Source organism: Drosophila albomicans, chromosome 2R (genome assembly GCF_009650485.2).
Source record: "Drosophila albomicans strain 15112-1751.03 chromosome 2R, ASM965048v2, whole genome shotgun sequence".
In the NCBI taxonomy this organism is placed as follows: Eukaryota; Metazoa; Arthropoda; class Insecta; order Diptera; family Drosophilidae; genus Drosophila; species Drosophila albomicans.
In genome coordinates, this window is record NC_047631.2 from 14228835 (window position 1) to 14249624 (window position 20790).

A 20790-nucleotide genomic window follows, 5' to 3' on the forward strand; every position below is an offset into this window, starting at 1 on the left:
TAGTACAGCGTTGCAATGCCTTTATCGTGTACAGCATTCGGAGTACACACTTTTAGTCGAGATGTGGCAACACTTTTTTCAGTCGTAGCTTCCTATTACAATTTTCACGGGTTTTTGTGTGTGTTTTCGTCGAAAACTAAAATAAAAACGAATATTAATTAATAATTGCGGTGCAATAAAGTGTTTAAACGTTAGACGTGCTAATTTGTATGTGCGCCGTGTGTGAATTGACGTAAACGTTAAAAATATGGCGAACGTAAGGGACAGCGACACATCACTGTGGCTGCATAATAAACTGGGCACATCAAACGATTCGTGGATAAATGGTTCAATATGCTCGCAATTAAACAAAGAGGTTTTGCGCAACATCAAAGAGTGTTTTCCCGATCTGCAGACACAAGTCAAGTTAAAATTGCTGCTCAGTTTTCTGCATATACCGCGCCGTCTGGTCGAAGAGGTAAATCTATCTCGTTGTCGCTGGTGTAATATGAAATGAAATGAAAAAAGTACACTAGATGTACACACGCATACACACATACACGCATACGTACACATGCTCAGTTACATGCTGCGTTTGCGTTGCGTTGGTGAATGAAGTGAAGTAAAGTCTATATTGTGCTTATGGTGATGCATGGAAATCGGTTAATATATGTGATTAAATGAAATGGCAAATATACTTGCAAATTGCCTCATATTTATATTATCTGTATCGCACACATACTTAAGTCGGACTGTTGTTTTGTAGCCCCATAGAAATAAGAAATATTTCCCGCCACTTCTGTGCGAACGACTTGTGTGTGTGTGCAAATGTATGCGTGCGTGTGTGACAATTCAATATAGTGTTGGTGTTGGTGTTTTTGATATACAAGTGTGTGTTCGCGTATTAGCAATGCTTGTATGTGTGTATGCGTATCTCTGTGTATGTGCTGTGGGCGTTAAGCGGGTGGTCAACACAAATCTGTTGAATACAGATAGATGCCATCTAATTTAATTTCAAGACATTACATTAATTATACATGTTAACTAACAGTGGTGTTAAAGTCGCATCATCACCTGAAAACCTGTTTGCAGTGGAATTTTGTTATTATTGAATCGGGGTTTAAATGAATTATATTTCTTATTCTCAGTGGAAAAGCGAGCTTGAGGAGGTGATCGAAGTGGCGGGTCTCGATTCCGAGTTATGGGTCTCCATGCTGGCGGAAACAATGAAAACATTTCCGGCGACCAGTTCGCTGAATACAGAAATCTCCGATTACGAGGATACGCGACCAATCTTCACCGACATGGTCAACGATTTGCGTAAATTGGTCAACAAACACTCTGACCTGGGCATGTTGCCGCTGGAGTGTCAATATCTAAACAAAAACGCACTGATCTCGGTGGTAAGTTGACTTATGCTTGTTACGTTGCAAATCGTTAATTCTATTTATAATCCAACAGGTTGGACAACAGCCGGCACCAGTGAAGCATTTCACACTTAAACGCAAGCCCAAGAGCGCTCAGCTGCGCACCGAGTTGCTGCACAAATCCGCAGATGCGCAATCTTCGCTCAAGAAATCATCGGCACCAACTATTCCGTTGCGTTCGCGTGGCATGCCACGTAAGATGACGGACACTACGCCACTAAAGGGCATTCCATCGCGCATGCCCACCACAGGCTTCCGTTCGCCTAGTGTGCCCGGCAATGCGCAGCGTCCAAATCTCAGTCGCACACCGGCCGGACGCAAGGATGGTGGCATCAAGATACTCGAATTCACAGAACAGCCGTTGGGCTATGCCGCGGCTAAAAAGCGTAAACGTGAACAACAGCTGGAGGAGCAGGCCAAGAAGCAAGAACAAAAGCAACAGGCAGCAGCGGCGGCTGCTGCAGCTGCTGCGGCCACCAATAACAATAGTGATGAAAGTCCGCCTGCTGAGGGCGGCGCTGCTGTAAATGCTGCTGCAGTTGGTGGCGAGACTCCAACAACGCCCACGTCGGCTAACAATAGTTTCGAAATCAAGTTGGAGCCACAGTTGAATCAAAGCACCGGCAGCTTGGAGGAGCAACCAGACGAAGATTTCAAGACACCAGAGCTGGTGGCCAAGGCGTTGCAACCAGAGACGCCCGAAACACCTGAATATGCAGCTGCTACGCTTCAGTTTGCACAGACAACCACAGCAGCAGCAACGCCAGCGGTTACTGTTGTTGCCACAACGCCCACAAGGGCCAACAAAGCGGAAGCGAAAGCAAAGACAACTAAGGCCAAGGCAAATAATAACAATAATAACAATAACAATAGCTACCACAATACGCCGAAACGCATTAAGCAGGAGATTGAAATCAAGAGCGAGGAAATTATTGTGCCAGCCAACATCAAGGTGGAAAAGATTGATCCTCCGTCGCAAACGACGCCCACACGCGCCACGCAAGCGCAGACAACGTCGCCAACTACACCAGTAACTCCTCAAACGCAGCAGCGAATCATTATTCAGCAGCAGCCACAGCAGGCGCAGCGTGCTTCACAACTGCTAATACGCAGCACTCAGCAGCAGAAGCGGCCGTATAACAACAACAACAATAGCACAGTCACTGCCAGCACAACAGGAACGACAACTACCGTTGGCAATACGACTATAAAAATGGAGAAACTGGAAATAAAGCCTATACTACGGGCAGCAACAGCAGCAACATCGGCCTCAAGCAGCACACCAAATACAAGTACCAGCAACAACACTACCACCACGATATTGACGCCACAGCAACTGCGGCAGGCAGCCAGTCCGTTGGCCAATCTGCCCAATAATATCTCTGTGAAGATAACATCGGCAAAGGCCAAGGCCGCCGCCGCAGCAGCTGCTGGCAGTGGTGCCGGCAGCAGCGGAACACAAGCCACGTCACAGCAGCAGCAACAACAACAACCCATACTAATCAATAGTTCGACGCCTGTCATCTTGGCCTCCTCGCCAAGCACGCAGCGTGCGGTAAGTGTACGATTTATATACTTAAAAGACTTGTCATTAATCGCGCATTGTTTGCAGAAACCAATTGTGGCGTCCACGAGTGCAACAACTACCACAACCATACCTTCGCAGGCTATTAAGACGATGCCGCTGAGTCAGCTGAAGACAGCAGCCAACAGTGGGCCGGTCATTATTTCGCAGACCATTATTCAACCGGCCAAGCGTGCCCAGCAGCAACAACAGCAGCAGCAGCAACAACAGGCAGGCACATCCAGCGCAGCAGCAGCAGCAATTCAGCAGCAGCAGCAACAACAACTGCAGCAGCAACAGTTGATTGCAACCACGTCACAGCCACAGACTACAACGCAATACATTCTGGCAGCGCCACAGCCACAACAACAACAGCAACCTACGCTACCCACATTGACCTCCTTCACACAGGCGCGTCCAGCGCCACAAACAACAACGCTTTACCAGACCTCAGCGGCCGGCAGCAGCGGCACGCCGACAAAGATACTGCTAAAGACAAGTGGAGCATCGGGTGTGGTAATGACACCACTGCGACAGCAACAACCAGCACCCACATTGGTGCAATCCAATAACCCGCCCCCGCTTGTGGCCACCACGGCAGCTGTGGGCCAGCCTGGCCAGCAGACGCTCAACATACAGAATGTACAGTTGCCAAATCGTCCGGTCACCATACAGCCAGCCTCACAGGCTGCCCAGCAACAGCATCTGCAGGCACAGTTGCAGCAACAGCAGCCGCATCCGCAGCACACCATTGTGGCCAACACAACGGCCACACAACAGCCAAAGCTGTCGCAGGTGTTGATGCAACCAGGCGGCACCATTGCGGGCAGCACATTGAATGTGCCGGCGGCAGCGGGTAAAAACAAAACGATCATACTCACCCAGAAGGGCGTCATCCTGCGAAACATTGGCGGCGACATGTACCAGCAAATACCCATGAGTAATGTGGGCACTTTGCCGGGACTTGGCACCACTCTCGTAACCACATCGGCGGCCGGTCCGCCCAGCCTGGTGAAGACGACGGCATCGACGAGCGCCCAGCCACAAACTATACAACTGCAGCAGCAACAGACACAGTCTGGCAAGCAGATGATGCCCACGCTAATACCAACCAATCCCATAGGTGGTCAGCATGTTATTGTGCAACAGCAGACGCCAACGAGCGTCATTGGCAATGTAAGTGACAGTACCGAAGCAGTAACAGTTGTGGGAATCTTATGAAGACTAGAAAGATTGTTGTGCTTCGATCTATTCACATTTGATTATTGAAATTTGATTAATATATAAATTGCCTTTTCAGTCGGCACAGCAAACGATTATAAGGCCGGTCATGACGAATGTGAGTGGAGGTTTGACCACGCTGCCGCAGGGCCTGACGTTGATACAGCGGCCAGGACAACAGCCGCAGCTGGTGCAGGTGCAGGCGGCGCCAACACATGGCACACAGCGTACGATTATCACGCAGTCAGCCGCGTCGGCGCCGCAACAGCAGCCGCGCCAGCAGCAGCAACAGATACTGGTACAGCATAAGCCGGCCCTGCAGCAGCGTTTGGTCACCTCAACGAGCACGACAGGCGGCGCCCAGTTGCAGCCCGGCAACAATACGGCCATTCCCCGCACAGTTCAAGTGCAGGTCACCCAGCAGCAGACGCAACAACAGCAAACAACTGCGCCGACAGCCCAGCAAACACAGCAAGCGCCGCAGAGGCGAGGACTTTCACTTTCGGTGAGCACGAAACCATTGCCAATTTGGCTGCGATCCATTGCATTGCTGAAATTTGTTTATATCTCACTTTCATTTAGAACGAGCACGTACATAAAGCGCACGAGATGTTCCGCAAGGCGAATCGTGTCTCGCGGCCCGATAAGGCGCTCATCTTAGGCTTCATGGCGGGTCTGCGTGAGAATCCGCGACCAAATACAGAAAATGTATTGGTCATTAAACTAGGTGAAACAGAGGTTAGTTTTTAATTTCGAAAACCATTTACGAACATCTTCTAATGCATATTATTTGTATGTCTGTAGGAAAAAGTGCAGCAGGAGGATGGCAATACGGCACTGTGCCTGGTGGAGTCGCACATCCGTTTGGATTACAACACCGGCGAATGGAAGACATTCCAGAACTACAGTGTAATGGATCAGAGCGCGGCCTCATAGTCCACAAGGGTTATACGCATAGTGCGCAAGTAATAGGCATTTGCTGTGGGCAGTTTACTTGTGACACATTGCGTATACGCTTCCATGTGCTATGCTTTTATCTAAGGGCTGAATGCTGATTCGGACTCTAAATTCTGATTCTGGGCTTTACTCGTCGTGGTCGTCGCCGTCGTCGTCATCGTCATCCGTTCTGCATGGGCAACAGCAACAGCTTCGCTAATTAGGCAACTAATCCGATTTTCACATGCAAATTGCATGCGGGAAATAATAATGAACTATAAAACAATTAACGTAAATTAGTAGCTGTACAGTTTTTAGTATATATACATAATATATAGTATATGCTATTGCTTAAAATGTTTAATAATCACACATACACAAAGCAAAAATGTATGTAGAGAGATATATGCATATGATACATATGATTACACTTAGCTTTGACTGCACGCTTGACTGGAGTGCAGTGGAAGAGGAATAAATGATCGAGGCATGCAAACATAGGGAATGGCGAACAGCAACATGATCATACACACTCCCATAAACACAAACACCCTCCACTCACACACATACAACCATACAAAACACACACAGTTATATAAATTTATATATATATAATTATTTGTGTATGCAGATGCATATTATAAACTTAGCATTATGTAATTAGTTTGCGAAAAAAGTGTATAATTAATTTAGCAAGAAGCATAAATATTTCGAGCTACGAAAAGTGCTCACTATAAATTACAAAAAAAAAAAAAACAAACAAAAAAACGGAACACAAGAAAAAAACCAATTATTAAATATGAATATATATGTATATGTATAAAAAAAAATCATTGGCAAGAGCAACCGCAGCAAAACTATCTTGTAATCATGAGAAATGTGTAATAGTCTAGAATAAACCAACCATATTTATGGCTTTAATGTTTAAACCTGTCGTCTATCGTCTGACTAACGCAATCAATGGAAAGGCTGCATCAATTATCCAAATGCAATAATCGAAAGACAAACGAGACAAAGTCACGTTAATTATTGTTGATTATTTTGTTTAATTGCATTTGAAAGCTTACAACTAGTCAACATAAATTGATGGAATTACATATATACGAGAGTACAAATTACGTTTACGTATACGAATACGATGCCTAAGGCTAATACTAGAAGGTACGTTTAACTACATACTATGCTACGAGTTACATACAACACAGGTGCGTCTTAAATTCGTTATAGATTCTGGCGACACGAAATGGTCTCCTTCCCCGCTCATTTGCCCACCTCCTTCCAGTGCACGATGGCACGCTGCTCATCGGGCGCCTCACCAAAGGGTCGGCTGCCATCGGCGCTGACGAACTCATTGACTTGGTAATTGAGCAGCGTCTTGTAGTGATAGACATCGGCCAGCTGTTGGGTCAGTGGACTCGTGTTGGTGGTGAAGATGCCGGCGAAATTCTTTTCACGTGCCACGCGCAACACCTCGTGCTCCATGTAGTGCATGCAGGCAATGTTCTCGCGCGGATTCAGCGACTCGGCGGTGCCCATCATGAACGAGTGAAGTATTTGATTCAGACCCTTGGGCAAATAGTTGTCGCTACAAAGAGTTGACAAAGGATTAGTTGAAGTTGTAAAGTTAGTCAGTATTACACTTTACCGTATGGGACCCTCGCAGAATTCGAGGAACTCAAAGACAGTCAGCAGCTTGGACTTAATGTCCACTTCGGGCTCATTGCGTGCATCAAAGTTCAAGGCAGTGCCAATGATGCGATCTGTATTCCGATCGTATATCACAAAGCTCAGATCACGCTCCACCAAAGCAGTCCAAATGTCCTGCAGAGATAGAAGAGTGGATTATATGTTATATATTGGCTGACCAACTTTTATGGAATTACTTACGTTGAGAATGTCGCTGTAATCCGTGCGCAGAACTCCGGGCTTGAGCCACTGCTCCAAGTCCGCCTTGTTGTAGAAACTCGATACAATAATGCTGCAAAAATGGAAATAGTTGAATGTAAAGTATACTGTTGCCTTTGCGAAATAGACTTACTCGATGACATCCTGACGATGCTCCAGACGCAATGCCACCGCCTCCATTTTGAGATGCGGGCATGCGTTAAGCGTCTCCTCCTCCAGCTGCACGGCATCGTGATTGGCGGACATCTTCTCAATGATCTCGCCCAGATTCTTGGCCGCAATGAACTCGGAAATACTAATGTTGTAGCCCTTCTCGCGCAGCAATGTGACAGTGAATATGGAGTTCAGCGAATTGCCACCCAGCTCATAGAAGTTGCTGTGGGGCGAGAGACTGGCGCGCGTGGAGCGACCAATGACACCTCCAACCGTCTCGAAAAGATCGCGCGCCGTCAGCTTGAGCTCTTCTGGCACCTCGGAGTAATCAAAGTCGAGCACAATGCTCGAATCGCCTTCGTTGTTGTTGGCTGTCTCGTAAGTCTTGAGCAGCGCTTGACGATCGACCTTGCCATTGACCAAGAGTGGCACATGTTCCAGTATAATCACCTGGGGTGTCATGTAGTCGGCCAGCTTGTCCTTGAGGCGACCTTCCAGCTGCATTTCCGTCACCATGGGCGAGTCGTCGCGCAGCTTAACAAAGGCCAGAATGGCCTGATCGACATGGCCGGCATTGTAGCAGAGCACAATGGCCTTCTCGACCAGCGGCAGCTCAGCGACGTTCTTCTCCACCTCGGACAGATCCACGCGATGACCGCGAATCTTGACCTGCGAGTCAGTGCGACCCTCATACATGATGTTGCCGTTCTTCAGCGAGCCAAAGTCGCCAGTGCGATACAGACGAGCGTATTCTAAGAAGTGGAGAAATAGATTATAATTAAATGGGGGCTTTACATGGGTTCTATAAAAACTTGTGATACAACCGAAGATCGAAAGTACCTTTCAAATGATGACTACTTAATTTAATGCAATAAATTTGTATTTGAAGCGAAAAACATTTGCGAATTCATTTTAATTTATGGTTTTAGTTTAAAAAATGCTTGTAATTATACCCGCTACCCATAGGGTAGAAGGGTATTATAACTTTGTGCCGGCAGGAAATGTATGTAACAGGTAGAAGGAGGCATCTCCGACCCTATAAAGTATATATATTCTTGATCAGCGTCAACAGCCGAGACGATATAGCCATGTCCGTCTGTCCGTCCGTCCGTCTGTCCGTCTGTCCGTATGAACACCTAGATCTCAGAGACTATAAGAGATAGAGCTATAATTTTTTTTCGACAGCATTTGTTATGTTTGCATCAAGTTTGTTTCAAATTTTTGCGAAAATCATCGAAAGCGTACCTTTCAAATTTTGATGTATACAATAATTATAGTATTATGATTCCTGAAAATTTGGTGCAAAAAAAATTGGAAGTATTTGAAATACTTTGTATGGGCAAAAGCGCCTACTTACTAGGAATCTGAGTTGCTTTGGCCGACAATACTGTGCCGTCTATGGTATATTTTGAATGGTGTTTATACCAAATATACCATTTGGTATATTTTTAGTATTTTTGCAGTATATTTGGTATATTATGAAAATTATACTTTTTGTTTTTATACCCGCTACCCATAGGGTAGAAGGGTATTATAACTTTGTGCCGGCAGGAAATGTATGTAACAGGTAGAAGGAGGCATCTCCGACCCTATAAAGTATATATATTCTTGATCAGCGTCAACAGCCGAGACGATATAGCCATGTCCGTCTGTCCGTCTGTCCGTCTGTGTGTCTGTCCGTCTGTCCGTATGAACACCTAGATCTCAGAGACTATAAGAGATAGAGCTATATTTTTTTTTCGACAGCATTTGTTATGTTTGCACGCAGATCAAGTTTGTTTCAAATTTTTGCCACGCCCACTTCCGCCCCCGCAAATCAAAAAAATCGAATAACAAGCGTAATTTTGAAGGTAGAGTTGTGAATTTTGGTATATACTATAATTACTATAGTAGTTATGATCCCTGAAAATTTGGTTGCGATCAGATAAAAATTGTGGATGTTATTAAAAAAATACTTTTGTATGGACAAAAACGCCTACTTACTAGGGCCCTTAGTTGCTTTGGCCGACAATGTGGTACATTGTGCCGTCTATGGTATATTTTGAATGGTGTGCTGTATCGATATACCAAACATACAATTTGGTATATTTTTAGTATTTTTTAGTATTTTCGGTATATTTTGTAATAATAATACCGCAATATTTTGCCCTTATTAAAAATGGGTAGCGGGTATCTCACAGTCGAGCACACTCGACTGTAACTTTCCTACTTGTTTTAGTATTGTTTTATTTTAAATATGAATTGCAAGCCGGAACTGAAATTCGATTTATTCTACTACTATTAAAAGTAGGAAATTTTAAATCACTTACTCTTTTCGACGGCCAACGGATTGTCCAGGAAACGCTCCGGATCGCGTCCATTCACATAGCCAGCAGCCAGATTCAAGCCTGAGGCAAAGATCTCACCAATCTCGCCATTCTTCACTGGGCGATAGTCCGAATCCAGCAGATAGATGACCGTGTTGGACACAGGAATGCCTAAGCAACGAATATGTATAAATACCTTTAAAGGCACCTTCAAAGATCAGTCGACTTACCAATGGGCACATTGTCGTACATGCTCAATTGCTTCTTGCTCTCGCAGGTAAAATAGGTGACATCGCCCATCACCTCAGTGGAGCCGTAGAAATTGTACAGACGATGCACGCCCTCATCGAAGTAATCGAAGAAGCTACTGGCCAGCGGCACGGCCAGAGGCTCACCTGAGCAGACCCAGATCTGCAGATTGTAGAGCAACTTCTGGGCCGCACCGCCGCCCTCCATCTTCAGATACATGAGCAGGGAACGGAGCAAAGTCGGCACCAGCACCAAACGACGAATCTTGTACTTCTCCAGCAAGGTAACGAGACGCTGTGGATCCTTGGTCACTGCCTTGGGCACCACCAGAATGGCCAGACCGCACATCAATGGACCCCAGAGCTCGGCAATCGAGTCCACAAAGGTGAGGGCGGTCTTGAACACGCCCACTGTCTCGGCCGCAGTGTAGGGGAACGTGGCCCATTGCCACTGCAAGCGATTGAGGATGTTCTCGTGAGGCAGACGCACTCCCTTGGGCACACCAGTGCTGCCCGACGTATACAGAACAATGGCAATGTGATCGTTGCCACCGCGCAGCATCTCTTCCGACAGCAGATTGGCGCCGCTCAGCTGCAGCGACTTGGCATAGAGTTCGGTCACCGAGAGCGTCGGTGTGCCCTGGAAGCGTTGCTCATCGATGTCATCGTCGCGCAGTACCAGCGTGGGACGCGCCTCGAGGAGAATGTGATGAATGCGATTTGCTGGGAAGCTGGGATCAATGGGCAAATAGGCGCCACCAGCCTTCCAAATGGCCAGCAGCGTGGTCACCAGCGCCTCCGATGGTTGCATGCAGACGGCAACAATGAAATCACCATCGCTATTCGGTTGCAAGAAGCGTCCATGGGTCTCCTCCACGAGGAGGCGTGCGGCACGATTCGCACGCTCGTTCATCTGACGATAGCTGCTCTGGCTGGGCGCCAGTCCCTGGTTCTGAGAGATCAGTGCCACCTTGTCGGCATGTCGCAGCTGCTGCTCCTCGAAGATGCGATGCAGCGCACGGGGCACGTAGTCCTGTTGGTGACCCTTGACAATCGACAGCTGTGGCAGCGAACCCATTTTGCGTTAGAGTTTCTGCGGAACAACAATGCGGTAGAATTTGATTAGTCAGTAGATAACATCATTTGTATTCAATTACACAATTGAGGTAATGGCATTAAAGTGCTAATTATATGCATATACGAGTATACGAGTCGATCTCTGAATGAAGGGGAAATACTCGTACTCGAACTCAATGCTAATGATGGATGCGTGCCCAAGCTCCATTCGCTCACAACTCAGCAGGGCTTCAACTAAACTATCGACTATTCTTGTTGTTGCTGAGCGTTTATACCTGATACTCAGAGGGTATTACAACATTGTGTCATTAGGAAATATATGTAACAGGCAGAAGGAGTCATAAAGTATATATATTCTTGATCAGCCGAGACGATATAGCCATGTCTGTCTGTCTGTGCGTTTAAACCCCTAGATCTCATAGACTATAAAATATAGGCTGACAGTCAGGTGTATTTTGTACTGTAGACTATTTTAAATATAGCACTATATCAAGATTCGAATTATTGCCTTCAGCATATTCTCGTATTTTTTCGGTGTAATAATATAAATAGTAATAATAATAATAATAATAATAATATATTTTACGAATAATTCCACATTGTTTTGCTTTTATTCAAAATGGATAACGGGTATCTCATAGTCGAGCACACTCGACAGTATCTTTCTTAATGGACCTTTTCAAGACGTACGTAAAACGATCGTAAAATTTGAATTAAATATATGAATATTATTGGCAAAGTGAGCAAAGCTTATTTATGGAGCGATGTCTAATAATAGATTAAAAGATTAACTATATTGTTGCAAATCCAACAACCGTTGAGAACTTGTTAATTGCATTAAGTCGAGTTGTGAAATAAATTAAAGCGATTCCCGACCCTCGTCAACGTTAATATTAAACCTCATTTAACTGTCGGACTTAGTTGGTTAAAACTCTTTAGGCACTGCAGCAGCAGCAACAGTCACATTAAGAATGTGCTTCATGCCATAAAATCCAACTTGAATGTCATTGAGCAGACAACTTCTGGTTCCGAGCCACAAACTAAACTCAACTCTCATTCCAATCTCAATTCCAATACTCTGTCTCCATCTCCATCTCTGTTTCAGTCGTAATATGTGTTTAGTTCTCTCTCTGTCTGTCTTTAGTTGTTGTCGCCTCCAATGTCAAACGTCAACGCACGAGTCGCCGCTCCAATCAAAGACATAAACTCATATGTTTAGTGGTGTATAGCGGAGCACAGTGGCAATTACTCTGTCCTTAGTCTGGCTTCATTTCAAATTTAAATTGCGCTTAAAACACTGAACACTGAAACACTACTTACTGTACAGCTCAAATCTCATTAAATTCACTCGCCTTAATAGCCGGTAGTCTTTTTTCCCTGAAATCTCTGACTGCGGTCTGTTGTCTTGCAAACTGTTTTCATTACGCGTGAAAAAAGTGCATTGAGGTGAATCAATTTATGGCATTGCCCAAGCGCATTCAGGAAGCAGCAAACGGATGCTCTCTTCTTCCCTTTAGTAACTAATTCTTTGAATCGAACATATGTTAGTGTAGGTGATATTTATAATTACTAAATTGTTTCCGATTTTTAATGGCGCTTTGTTGGTGGGGCGCGTTTTCTACGAAACTCGGCCAATTGCTTGTTCTAAAGGCGGCAAACAAGTTCCTCTAGAAAATTGCGCAATTTTGAGAACGGCTTTGAATATTCGGCATAACTTTTAATACACGTCGTCGGCTTCTGGTTCTTGTTTGTTCTTTAATTTAATTTTTTTTTTTTTTTGCTTAGTTGGCACACATTTCTGACAGCCGTTGTTGCTTGGCTTGTCTTTGGTTTTGGCTTTGGCTTTGGCTTGTCTTTTAGCAGTCGACAAAATGGTTATGGGACTGTATACACAACGTATACGTAATATGCTAAAGGCGCAAAAGTAAAGGCAATTCAATGCGCACAGAACATTTCCCAGCGCGCGCATTACGTATGCGCCGTGTGGGCCCAATTAGCTGGGCATGCTGCACAGTGTACACACACTCTCGCAAATTAAATGAAAATTACACACATGTTGTGATTATGTGTCTGTTGTTGTACATCTGCATACAATGCAAGCTGGGCGCATGCGCTGAAATGCTCAAAGACTCAAAGCGTTGAACAAGTCCGTAGTATGTAAGTATCGCTCTATCCGCATCTCTGTCGCTGTCGCTGTCCATTGTTGTGAGCATGTGTATTCTTAAGGCAATTGCTTGCAATAGTTGTTGCCTAGTTGGCTTTGGCTTTTCACATCATCGATTTAATGTACCGCATCGCATCGCTGCTTCTGTTGATGAGGTGAAATCTAAGTGACTTTAATGTGTTTTTTTTTTGCTATTGCTGTTGCTGTTCTTTTGGTTTTATTCTTTTCGGTTCCGTTGTGCAGCAGCTAGCTCAATTGAAAATCGTTTAGAGTAGTGTGGTTTGTGATTTTTTATTATTTTTCCGCTCAAGGTTGCATTTGAGTTAGATTGTTTTCAGTGAGTTTTGAGGCTTGAGGAAAATCGTTCCATAATTAACAGCGTGCCATGTAATTTGTAATTTACATAATTACTAACTGCTTTTCGGTTAGCAGTGTTGCAGTGACCAAGCAACAATTTGTAGATCAACAACATTGCCTAAGGTCACTGCTATCCAATCAATCAGACAGTCGGCCAGCCTGCCAAAGCCTGCCAGACTACATGCTCGTATTGTAGACTCGCAGTCGCACAGCACTTGTGCGCTATCTAAAGGGAATCTGTTTCCGTTCTCTGGTTAATTGCAAAGAGTGTAGATCCAATTAAAATCTCTGAATGTCAGCCTATCTATGTCTCGCTCTATCTGTCGAATTGTCGCTTCGAGTCGTGAGATTCGTGAGAGTTACCAAACCAGACCAGAGCAGACCAATCATAATCATAATCATATCGTTCGCTGGTTGGTTGTGCGATGTTTTTTATTATTGTTGTTCCTCATGCTGTTGAGGCTGTTGATTTGCTTAATTGAGTAAAAAGTGTCCAATTTATGGCCCGGCAGGGTGCACGGCATGGCATGACCTAGGTCTGGATATGGTTCTGGAACCGGGGTAACATTGTGACTATATTTGTGATTTTTGTTTTCCAGCTTGTCGCTTTTTCGTATTTCCGATTGTGAGTCAATTGAATGACAAGTTGCACTGTGAGAATCACACACACAAACAGTCAGAGAAACAACACAGATTTCTGCAGAAAATTAACAGTTCTTACGTCAAGTGCAAATACCCTTCATCATTATCAACAACTTGCGAGTAGAATCATTAAGCGCTCGCTAGTTGAAAATCGCTTGTAAGCCATATATCATATTTAGTTAGTTATGCGCTTTGCATAAGTATGTGCATTTGTCATAATTAATAAGTGGTAATAGTCGGTAAACATTGTAAATGACTCAATTTCGAATGCGAGTTCAATTAAAAAGCCATCAAACTGAGTGAGTAGCACTGATTATGTATACGCAGTGTTAGTCGCTCATTAGTCAAGTGATCGCTTGACACAAATTAAATGTCAATTGTACAGAGGGGATAACATAAATCATGCTGATTGTTTACGACTCACTTGCATGCTCAACATGCTTATGAGCTTAAGAGTTCGCTGCTTTGGCCAAAAGTTGCACCACTGTTCGAAGTATGTGTATTATTTGCATTTTTTTTATGACAACTTGGCACTCGTTTGTAACTGAAATGAGACTTTGCCAGCTTTTTTAACGATTTGTTAATTAAAATTTTCCTTAAGCAATTGTATTATTTTGTTGCTGTTTTTTTTTACGACACGGCCTCGCCTTGAGATTTTTTGTTTGCTTTTTGCATTTGGCATAAATTCATTACCCCTCCCATCATCGACAGGCCCCTCACACCTCAAGATCGAGTGTTGTCAATTGACTTTCAGATTGCGCGTATTTTTAGCTAATTAAACGGAATTCTCATTCATTGCACTTCCTTAACTTCGCCAACACACTTTCAGCGATACTCTGAATAACTTGAAACGCTTTGTTTTTGAATTTGAAAGTGAATTTAGGATTATTAGATAATCTTTAAAATTGCGAATTAAGCTCATTCCGATAGGAATCTTTTGAATTTTATTATGAATTGCTCGCAATCACGCAACTGGCTTGGGAAGCATTTTTAACGATTTCTATGTGCATTTATCTTTAGTGCATTGAACTAAAATATTTTGATTTCATCATAGTTGGGGTTCCGTCTTAATCAATTAAGTTTTGCCAACTATTCATATAATTTGCATGTCGTGAAGTATTATGCCCAACATTACAAATTGTGTAATCTCAATTAATGTTGAGAAAATATTGTTAACTAAGCATAGAGCGATTAGCATTCATTAAAAAATTCTAAATCTTAAATATTACGTATACGTACTTTTAGATATTTATTTGTTGTAAAATTAAATTAATTTGCAAGCGTTATCCGTTTTTCGTTTTAGGTGCAAAATTCACTACGCGTTTTAGTTTCCGATTTAATAATTCCTTTTTTTATTTGGATATTCGAGGAAATTTTAAATTTTCTTTCAGCAATGCGTTACTTGAATTTAAATTTTGTTCTTAGTATGCTTCTTTTGTGTTTTTTTGGGTTTTCCAGCACTTGGCTCACTTCACTTGTGATTCACTTTGCTTTTGTGGCAGCCCAAAAATGTTTTTCGTTTGTATTTTGGAACGTATTATCAACACGTAAACGGCGCTCGCAGACTAATCAGAACCCCAGCACGCAACTAACTTTTATATCCCACCGAAGGGGACGCTCACCGGCAGCGCAGCGCCGCGGCAGCGGAAAGCGGACAGCAGACAGCAGGCAGCGAGCAGCGCGGCTTCGCGACGCCAGCGTTGTTCTCTTGTCAGTTTTAAGCTTCAGCTTCAGCCTCAGCATCGACAGCGGCAGCAAAACAGCGACAGCGACAGCAACAGCGACATCGTCAAGAGCATCGGCAACGACGGCTTCGACGTCGGCGGCAGCGGCAACAGCAGCGGCGCCTTTGCTCTTGGTTCGCTTTGGTGCTGCTGCTGCTGCTGAGGCTGACACTAGAAACCAGTTCCTGCTCTTACACGTAAAGCACCTGCAGTTGCCTTTCGCATAATATACTCGAGTTTATACTAACTATTTTCGAGCTGCATTGCCTTTTACGAGTCAACTTATGTGCGCTTGTTTCGTATTCGCTTCGATTTGAGTTGAGTCGAGTTCAGTGACGTAGGAAATGAAATTGAATTCCTGGCAATGCCAATCGCTAATTGGTTGACCAAACAAGACAGTCACACACACACACATACGCACACCCAGACTGATTAAGTGATCGCAAGTGTGTGTGCAGCGTATGACTAAATAGTTTAGGCTCTCGTTAGAAGCGAAGCGTTGTGGAAATCCCTTGGTAGCTCATCTAATGACGCATACGATAAAGGTCTTGAGCACTGCGGTTTATAAATCAGATTGTCAGATTGTATCGAATGCAACACTAAAAATTTGCGCATTCTTAGCTGGAATTGTTTGTGCGTGCGAATCGCTTGGGGGAAATTTCAATTACACTCTCGAAACAATTTGTAAATCATTGTTGTTAGCTGTCATTCACTTCTCGCACTCTCGAATCTCAATCTCGATCTCGAGTCCATATACGAGTGAATGTTTTAATAGCATATTCAATAATATTCCTACAGTAGTTGACCTTATGTTGTTCGTTTTTTTACTACTACTGCTACTAACTATGAATTATTTAAGTAGGAATAGTGTGAAAATTGCAGCCGCGTCGCCGTCGAGCTTCTATACTTAAGATCAATCATAAATAATGGTATATACATATGTATGGCGCATTAAAAATAAACTCGCGCACAGCTCAGTCATAAATAATGCATGGGCTTAATACACATATTTTTTTATTCAATAATATTGTTTAGTTTTCTATTATTTGTATATGTGCGAGTGTGTGCAAGAGACCAAAGTGAAGACTACAAAAGATTCTAGTTGGTTATTAAGTTACATGCAAGTGGGCTGACTTAATCTGATGTGATATGATGTGGCTTAATATGTTTTGATCTGAATATGAATGTATGCAAATACTATTCAAATGTATTGATTGATTCCGTTAACTAATTGCCATTCTACTATAAGTAATAAATGATCGTTTCACACGATTTGCATTTCAGCTAGACCCGCATTCAGTTTGCTTATTGAGTTATTGACAGGCTATTCGCATTCATATTCAAATAGGATATCGAAGCACTCGTATGTACATCGAAGCATAAATAAAATCTACACTAGTATTATTCATTTTTTTTTATAGTGGAGTAGTTAATTGCAGCAACAGAATAATGATAAAATCCAACTATTAATAAAACAATAATTTTCGTTTTGTTGTGGCAAATGCAATTAACCATTTTGAAGTTCTTCTTTTTTGTTTGTTGATTTTCTTGTTTATTGACCATAAACCAGCAACAACTGCTTCCTCTGATTGTCGAAACGAATTCATAATTTGCATTTTAAATGATTTTTATGCCATTGTTAATTAATTAATCTAGCCATGTGCATTTTTATTGCAAGATTTCTTAACACTTACGTGTCGATAATTATCAAGTCTTAACTAAAAGTTACACACTTATGTACATGTCGGTGAATTGAATTCTTATATAACTAATGCTCGCTAAGCATTTCAACTATTTCAGCCCGTTGGCGATTCTGATTCTCTCTAATTCCTGCCGTCAAGCAATTATGAGGCATTAAATTGAAAACTTAATTCTAATTATCAATATCATTTGAAGCATCTCAAATGAGTTGCGAGGGTGCGGTCAGACTTTCAACAAAATCCAGTAAAACAGTCGGGACGAGATCACAATCGTGATTTTATGTGGCTCGTGGCAAAGTCACGTTCGCGAGCGACTTAAAACAGCTTTGCGGTCAAAACATTGTGGAGTTCCCCAAAGAAAGTGTGACGCATTCATGACGTCGAGATGTTTCCTCGAATGCCATTCGAATTTCATCTTGTTGTTGCAAGTTTTCTGATTTTTTTTTTTCTTTTGCTTTTGGCACTTGCGGGCCAACTTGTTTTTATTATCAGTCTTGCAAGTTATTCCCGCAGCGAAATGACAAACAACTTTAATAACATTGTATCAAGAGAAAAAAATGACAAACAAAAACAATGACAAGACAATTTACAGTTTTTTTTTTGATTGAGGCTGCAAGTAATCAAACATTTCGACGGTGTTAATTGTTTTCCATATTTGCAGCAGCTAGACAAATATGTTGTTGTTATTGTGCTGTGCTGTGTCGTTGGCTTAATCCGAGCCAAATTCGAATTGTTGATTAGTTCCCAGATATCAAGTATACGTCATGATAAACATGACAATGACAATGACAATATGTCAATTTTTGGCCATGCTATCAATATTTATGGCAATTCTTGTATTGTTTGTCGATTTTGGCGCCATGACCGCCACAGAAATTGGCTTCGCGTGCGGAATTACTTGCAAGAATTCTTATTCTCATACGGAAGTGAAGTTCTTAACGCCTTCGCCTGAGCTGCGCTGCGCTGGCTTAGAACATGTTCGACTACAGACACATATCCATAAGTTAAATCCAGCTGCAATTAAATAATCATTAGAATCCAACTGAGCTCTGCTTTATTAATGTGTGTGCAGTGGTTAAACTAATTAAAATTGCTTGACTTACGTGCACGCAGCTGCAGCTGCTTAATAGTAATAGCAAACACTCAGCGAGCTAAAACAAGCTCCAACAACTTTCGATAAAAATCTATGCAAAACTGTCACAAAATGTTAATGAAGTAATTAAAACAACCGATTCGCCCCACGCCTCACATTAGGCGGTTTATCTCACAGTCTAACACTTGCTAAATCAATATAGTGAAAACGACATACTTATGCCGTCATTAACTTGACAACAAGATAAGATTTGCACTGCGCCTAAATGGATACTTAATCGTAGCTACTACTTTCCACACAATTGCCATATTCAATCATCTATCTAGCCAGACTTCCTCATTATGAACTTGAATTGCAATTGCTTTACCTAATAGGTAAAAACATGATCTTGGTCTTTCACTTTAATTGCAGCAATCTTCTTCTAAGTATAACTGTTATTATGCCGTAAACTGGGTGTTGCCCATTTGTCATCTTTTCAATAACAAATGATAGATTTTCTTTGCACTATATTTGGCACAAATAACCTCGACTGACATTTCCCACGCGTGGAAGTTCTATTGTCAAAAATGCCAATAAAATATTAATATCAGCTAAAAATAGAAACACAAAAATATAGTGATCGAGCTTGCTTATGAAAAGAAGCCTAAACGCTGAGTAGGCTTAAGTAATAAATAATATTTAAATTGTTTCTTGCAACTTGACTCTTATTAATTTAATTTAAAATTAAAAGTATACATTCAAATATAAGTATAAAGTATTACATAATGCATTTAATATATATACAATAAAATTATAAATTTATTAAATTTGTTTGATTAGAGAAATAAATGTGGTATACGTTAATAGTTTACATTCATGAGTAAACAGAATTCAACTTAAAAGAAATAAAAACAATATAAAAGTCCAATAATTACTTATGTTGACATTCACATAAATTTAAAAGGGCTTATAAAAAACCTGAAATTGTATTAAAATAAAAAATATAACATTTTGCAATAAAAGTATAATAAATTATGAGTTAATAAATGTTAGTAATAAAGAATTTATTTTAGGTGTGATTTTCTGTATACACAATGAAATAATTGTTCCGCCAACACTAAGCTTGAATAATTTACTTAATAGTTCGAAAATACTGTGAAGAATCGATGTGACGAAATGTTGCTATTACTCAATTTCCATTAAAATATATTCAAAACATAATTTAAGACCAAGTGTTACAGCTGAGACTCCCCCTATAATAGGTGGATTACTGCAATTGAAAACCCAAATCCTCGATAATGATGGATGGCGTGTCAAATGCCTGCACACAAAAGAGCAGTCGTAGTCGCAAGTCGCATTTTCAATCATTCACATTGTCATCGTCACCCTGTACCGTAATCGAGCTAAATCAGTTTTTACGCACGTTTTATTCAAGCGCTGCTGCTACTGTTACGTTTTTCTCTCTGCATCGCATCGTTCCGTCTTCGTCTCGCACTCGCTCTCGCCCTGCAGCACTTGTCACGCTCAATTAGCGCAACGTTTTGTTGTGCTCCGCCATTCACAAAAGCCCATGGCATGCTGTGCTTTTGCGCGCCAAAACATAAAATGACATGCATAGTATTCGCAATATTAGTAGTCGAAAGCATTGGCCGTAAAAGCTCCCCCACTGTTGTGCTGCTAGCTGGCGAAAGCTTTTTGACCACGCAAAGCTTTTATTGCCGAACGCACAGTTGGCTGAAGCTAGCCGGCAAATTGTGGTCGGTGTATGAAAATTGTTTTGCTAGAAAATGTTGTGTTTTCAGTCTTTTGGAAAACCTGCCGTCGAGCGGTTGACTGGATCACTCGGCGTGGCCCACAAAACAAGAAATAAGAAAATAGCGCGTTACTTCTGCCGGTGTTTGGTCGCATTTTGAATTTGATGGTACATCAGTGTGAATGAGTGACATCCCGGCAGACACAAAACACAGTGGTGGCAGTGGCAGTGACAGGTGCATTGCATTGTCCATGCCCCGACATAATTTTGGGGCCACTTCTTCGCTTTGTCTTTATCGCTCTAGTGTGTCAGGGAGTGCGTGAGTGTGTGAGTGAGTGTGAGTGTGAGTGCGTGTTGTCTGTCTGTGTGATTATTATTTCTCGATGCACTTTGTGGCTGCCATTAATGTCAACGCCGTTGTCTCTGCCCCACTGGCCCCTAGCTGTGGTTGTTGTGGTTGTTGTGGTTGTCGTGGTCGCCGTGTTAATGTTTTCTTAATTATATGCAAAACATAAAAAAGTATTTCGTTTCGTTGTTGCCGTGAAGTTTGACATCTCTGAAA

The 20790-nt window shown here is 42.4% G+C and overlaps 2 protein-coding genes across 2 annotated transcripts; one reads left to right on the forward strand and one right to left on the reverse strand.

Annotated features, from left to right (window-relative positions):
- The first annotated feature begins 58 nt into the window (after positions 1–58).
- Positions 59–6177, forward strand: LOC117573747 (negative elongation factor A). Its single transcript, XM_034257127.2, has 7 exons — positions 59–457; positions 1128–1382; positions 1441–2961; positions 3019–4146; positions 4271–4696; positions 4774–4929; positions 4996–6177. Exons 1-7 carry the CDS (start codon positions 248–250, stop codon positions 5125–5127), a joined length of 3828 nt encoding a protein of 1275 aa, XP_034113018.2. The 5' UTR covers positions 59–247; the 3' UTR covers positions 5128–6177.
- LOC117573748 (zwittermicin A synthase ZmaJ) lies at positions 6154–15547 on the reverse strand. Its single transcript, XM_034257128.2, has 7 exons — positions 15219–15547; positions 9722–10832; positions 9495–9662; positions 7166–7937; positions 7015–7105; positions 6773–6948; positions 6154–6712 (listed from the first exon to the last, which is right to left on the reverse strand). The coding sequence occupies exons 2-7, from the start codon at positions 10815–10817 to the stop codon at positions 6388–6390; spliced, it is 2628 nt and encodes an 875-aa protein (XP_034113019.1). The 5' UTR covers positions 10818–10832; positions 15219–15547; the 3' UTR covers positions 6154–6387.
- Positions 15548–20790: the final 5243 nt, after the last annotated feature.

What these genes read in the sequence shown, in the direction of transcription:
- LOC117573748 (XM_034257128.2), bottom strand. Translation starts at nt 10,817, where the DNA reads ATGGGTTCGCTGCCACAGCTGTCGATTGTCAAGGGTCACCAACAGGAC. An exon ending in GTACGACAATGTGCCCATTG is followed by an intron (nt 9,663 to 9,721) that starts GTAAGTCGACTG and finishes TTCGTTGCTTAG; the next exon opens with GCATTCCTGTGTCCAACACG. An exon ending in CATCGTCAGGATGTCATCGA is followed by an intron (nt 7,106 to 7,165) that starts GTAAGTCTATTT and finishes CCATTTTTGCAG; the next exon opens with CATTATTGTATCGAGTTTCT.
- LOC117573747 (XM_034257127.2), top strand. Translation starts at nt 248, where the DNA reads ATGGCGAACGTAAGGGACAGCGACACATCACTGTGGCTGCATAATAAA. An exon ending in CAACGAGCGTCATTGGCAAT is followed by an intron (nt 4,147 to 4,270) that starts GTAAGTGACAGT and finishes TTGCCTTTTCAG; the next exon opens with TCGGCACAGCAAACGATTAT. An exon ending in GGCGAGGACTTTCACTTTCG is followed by an intron (nt 4,697 to 4,773) that starts GTGAGCACGAAA and finishes ACTTTCATTTAG; the next exon opens with AACGAGCACGTACATAAAGC.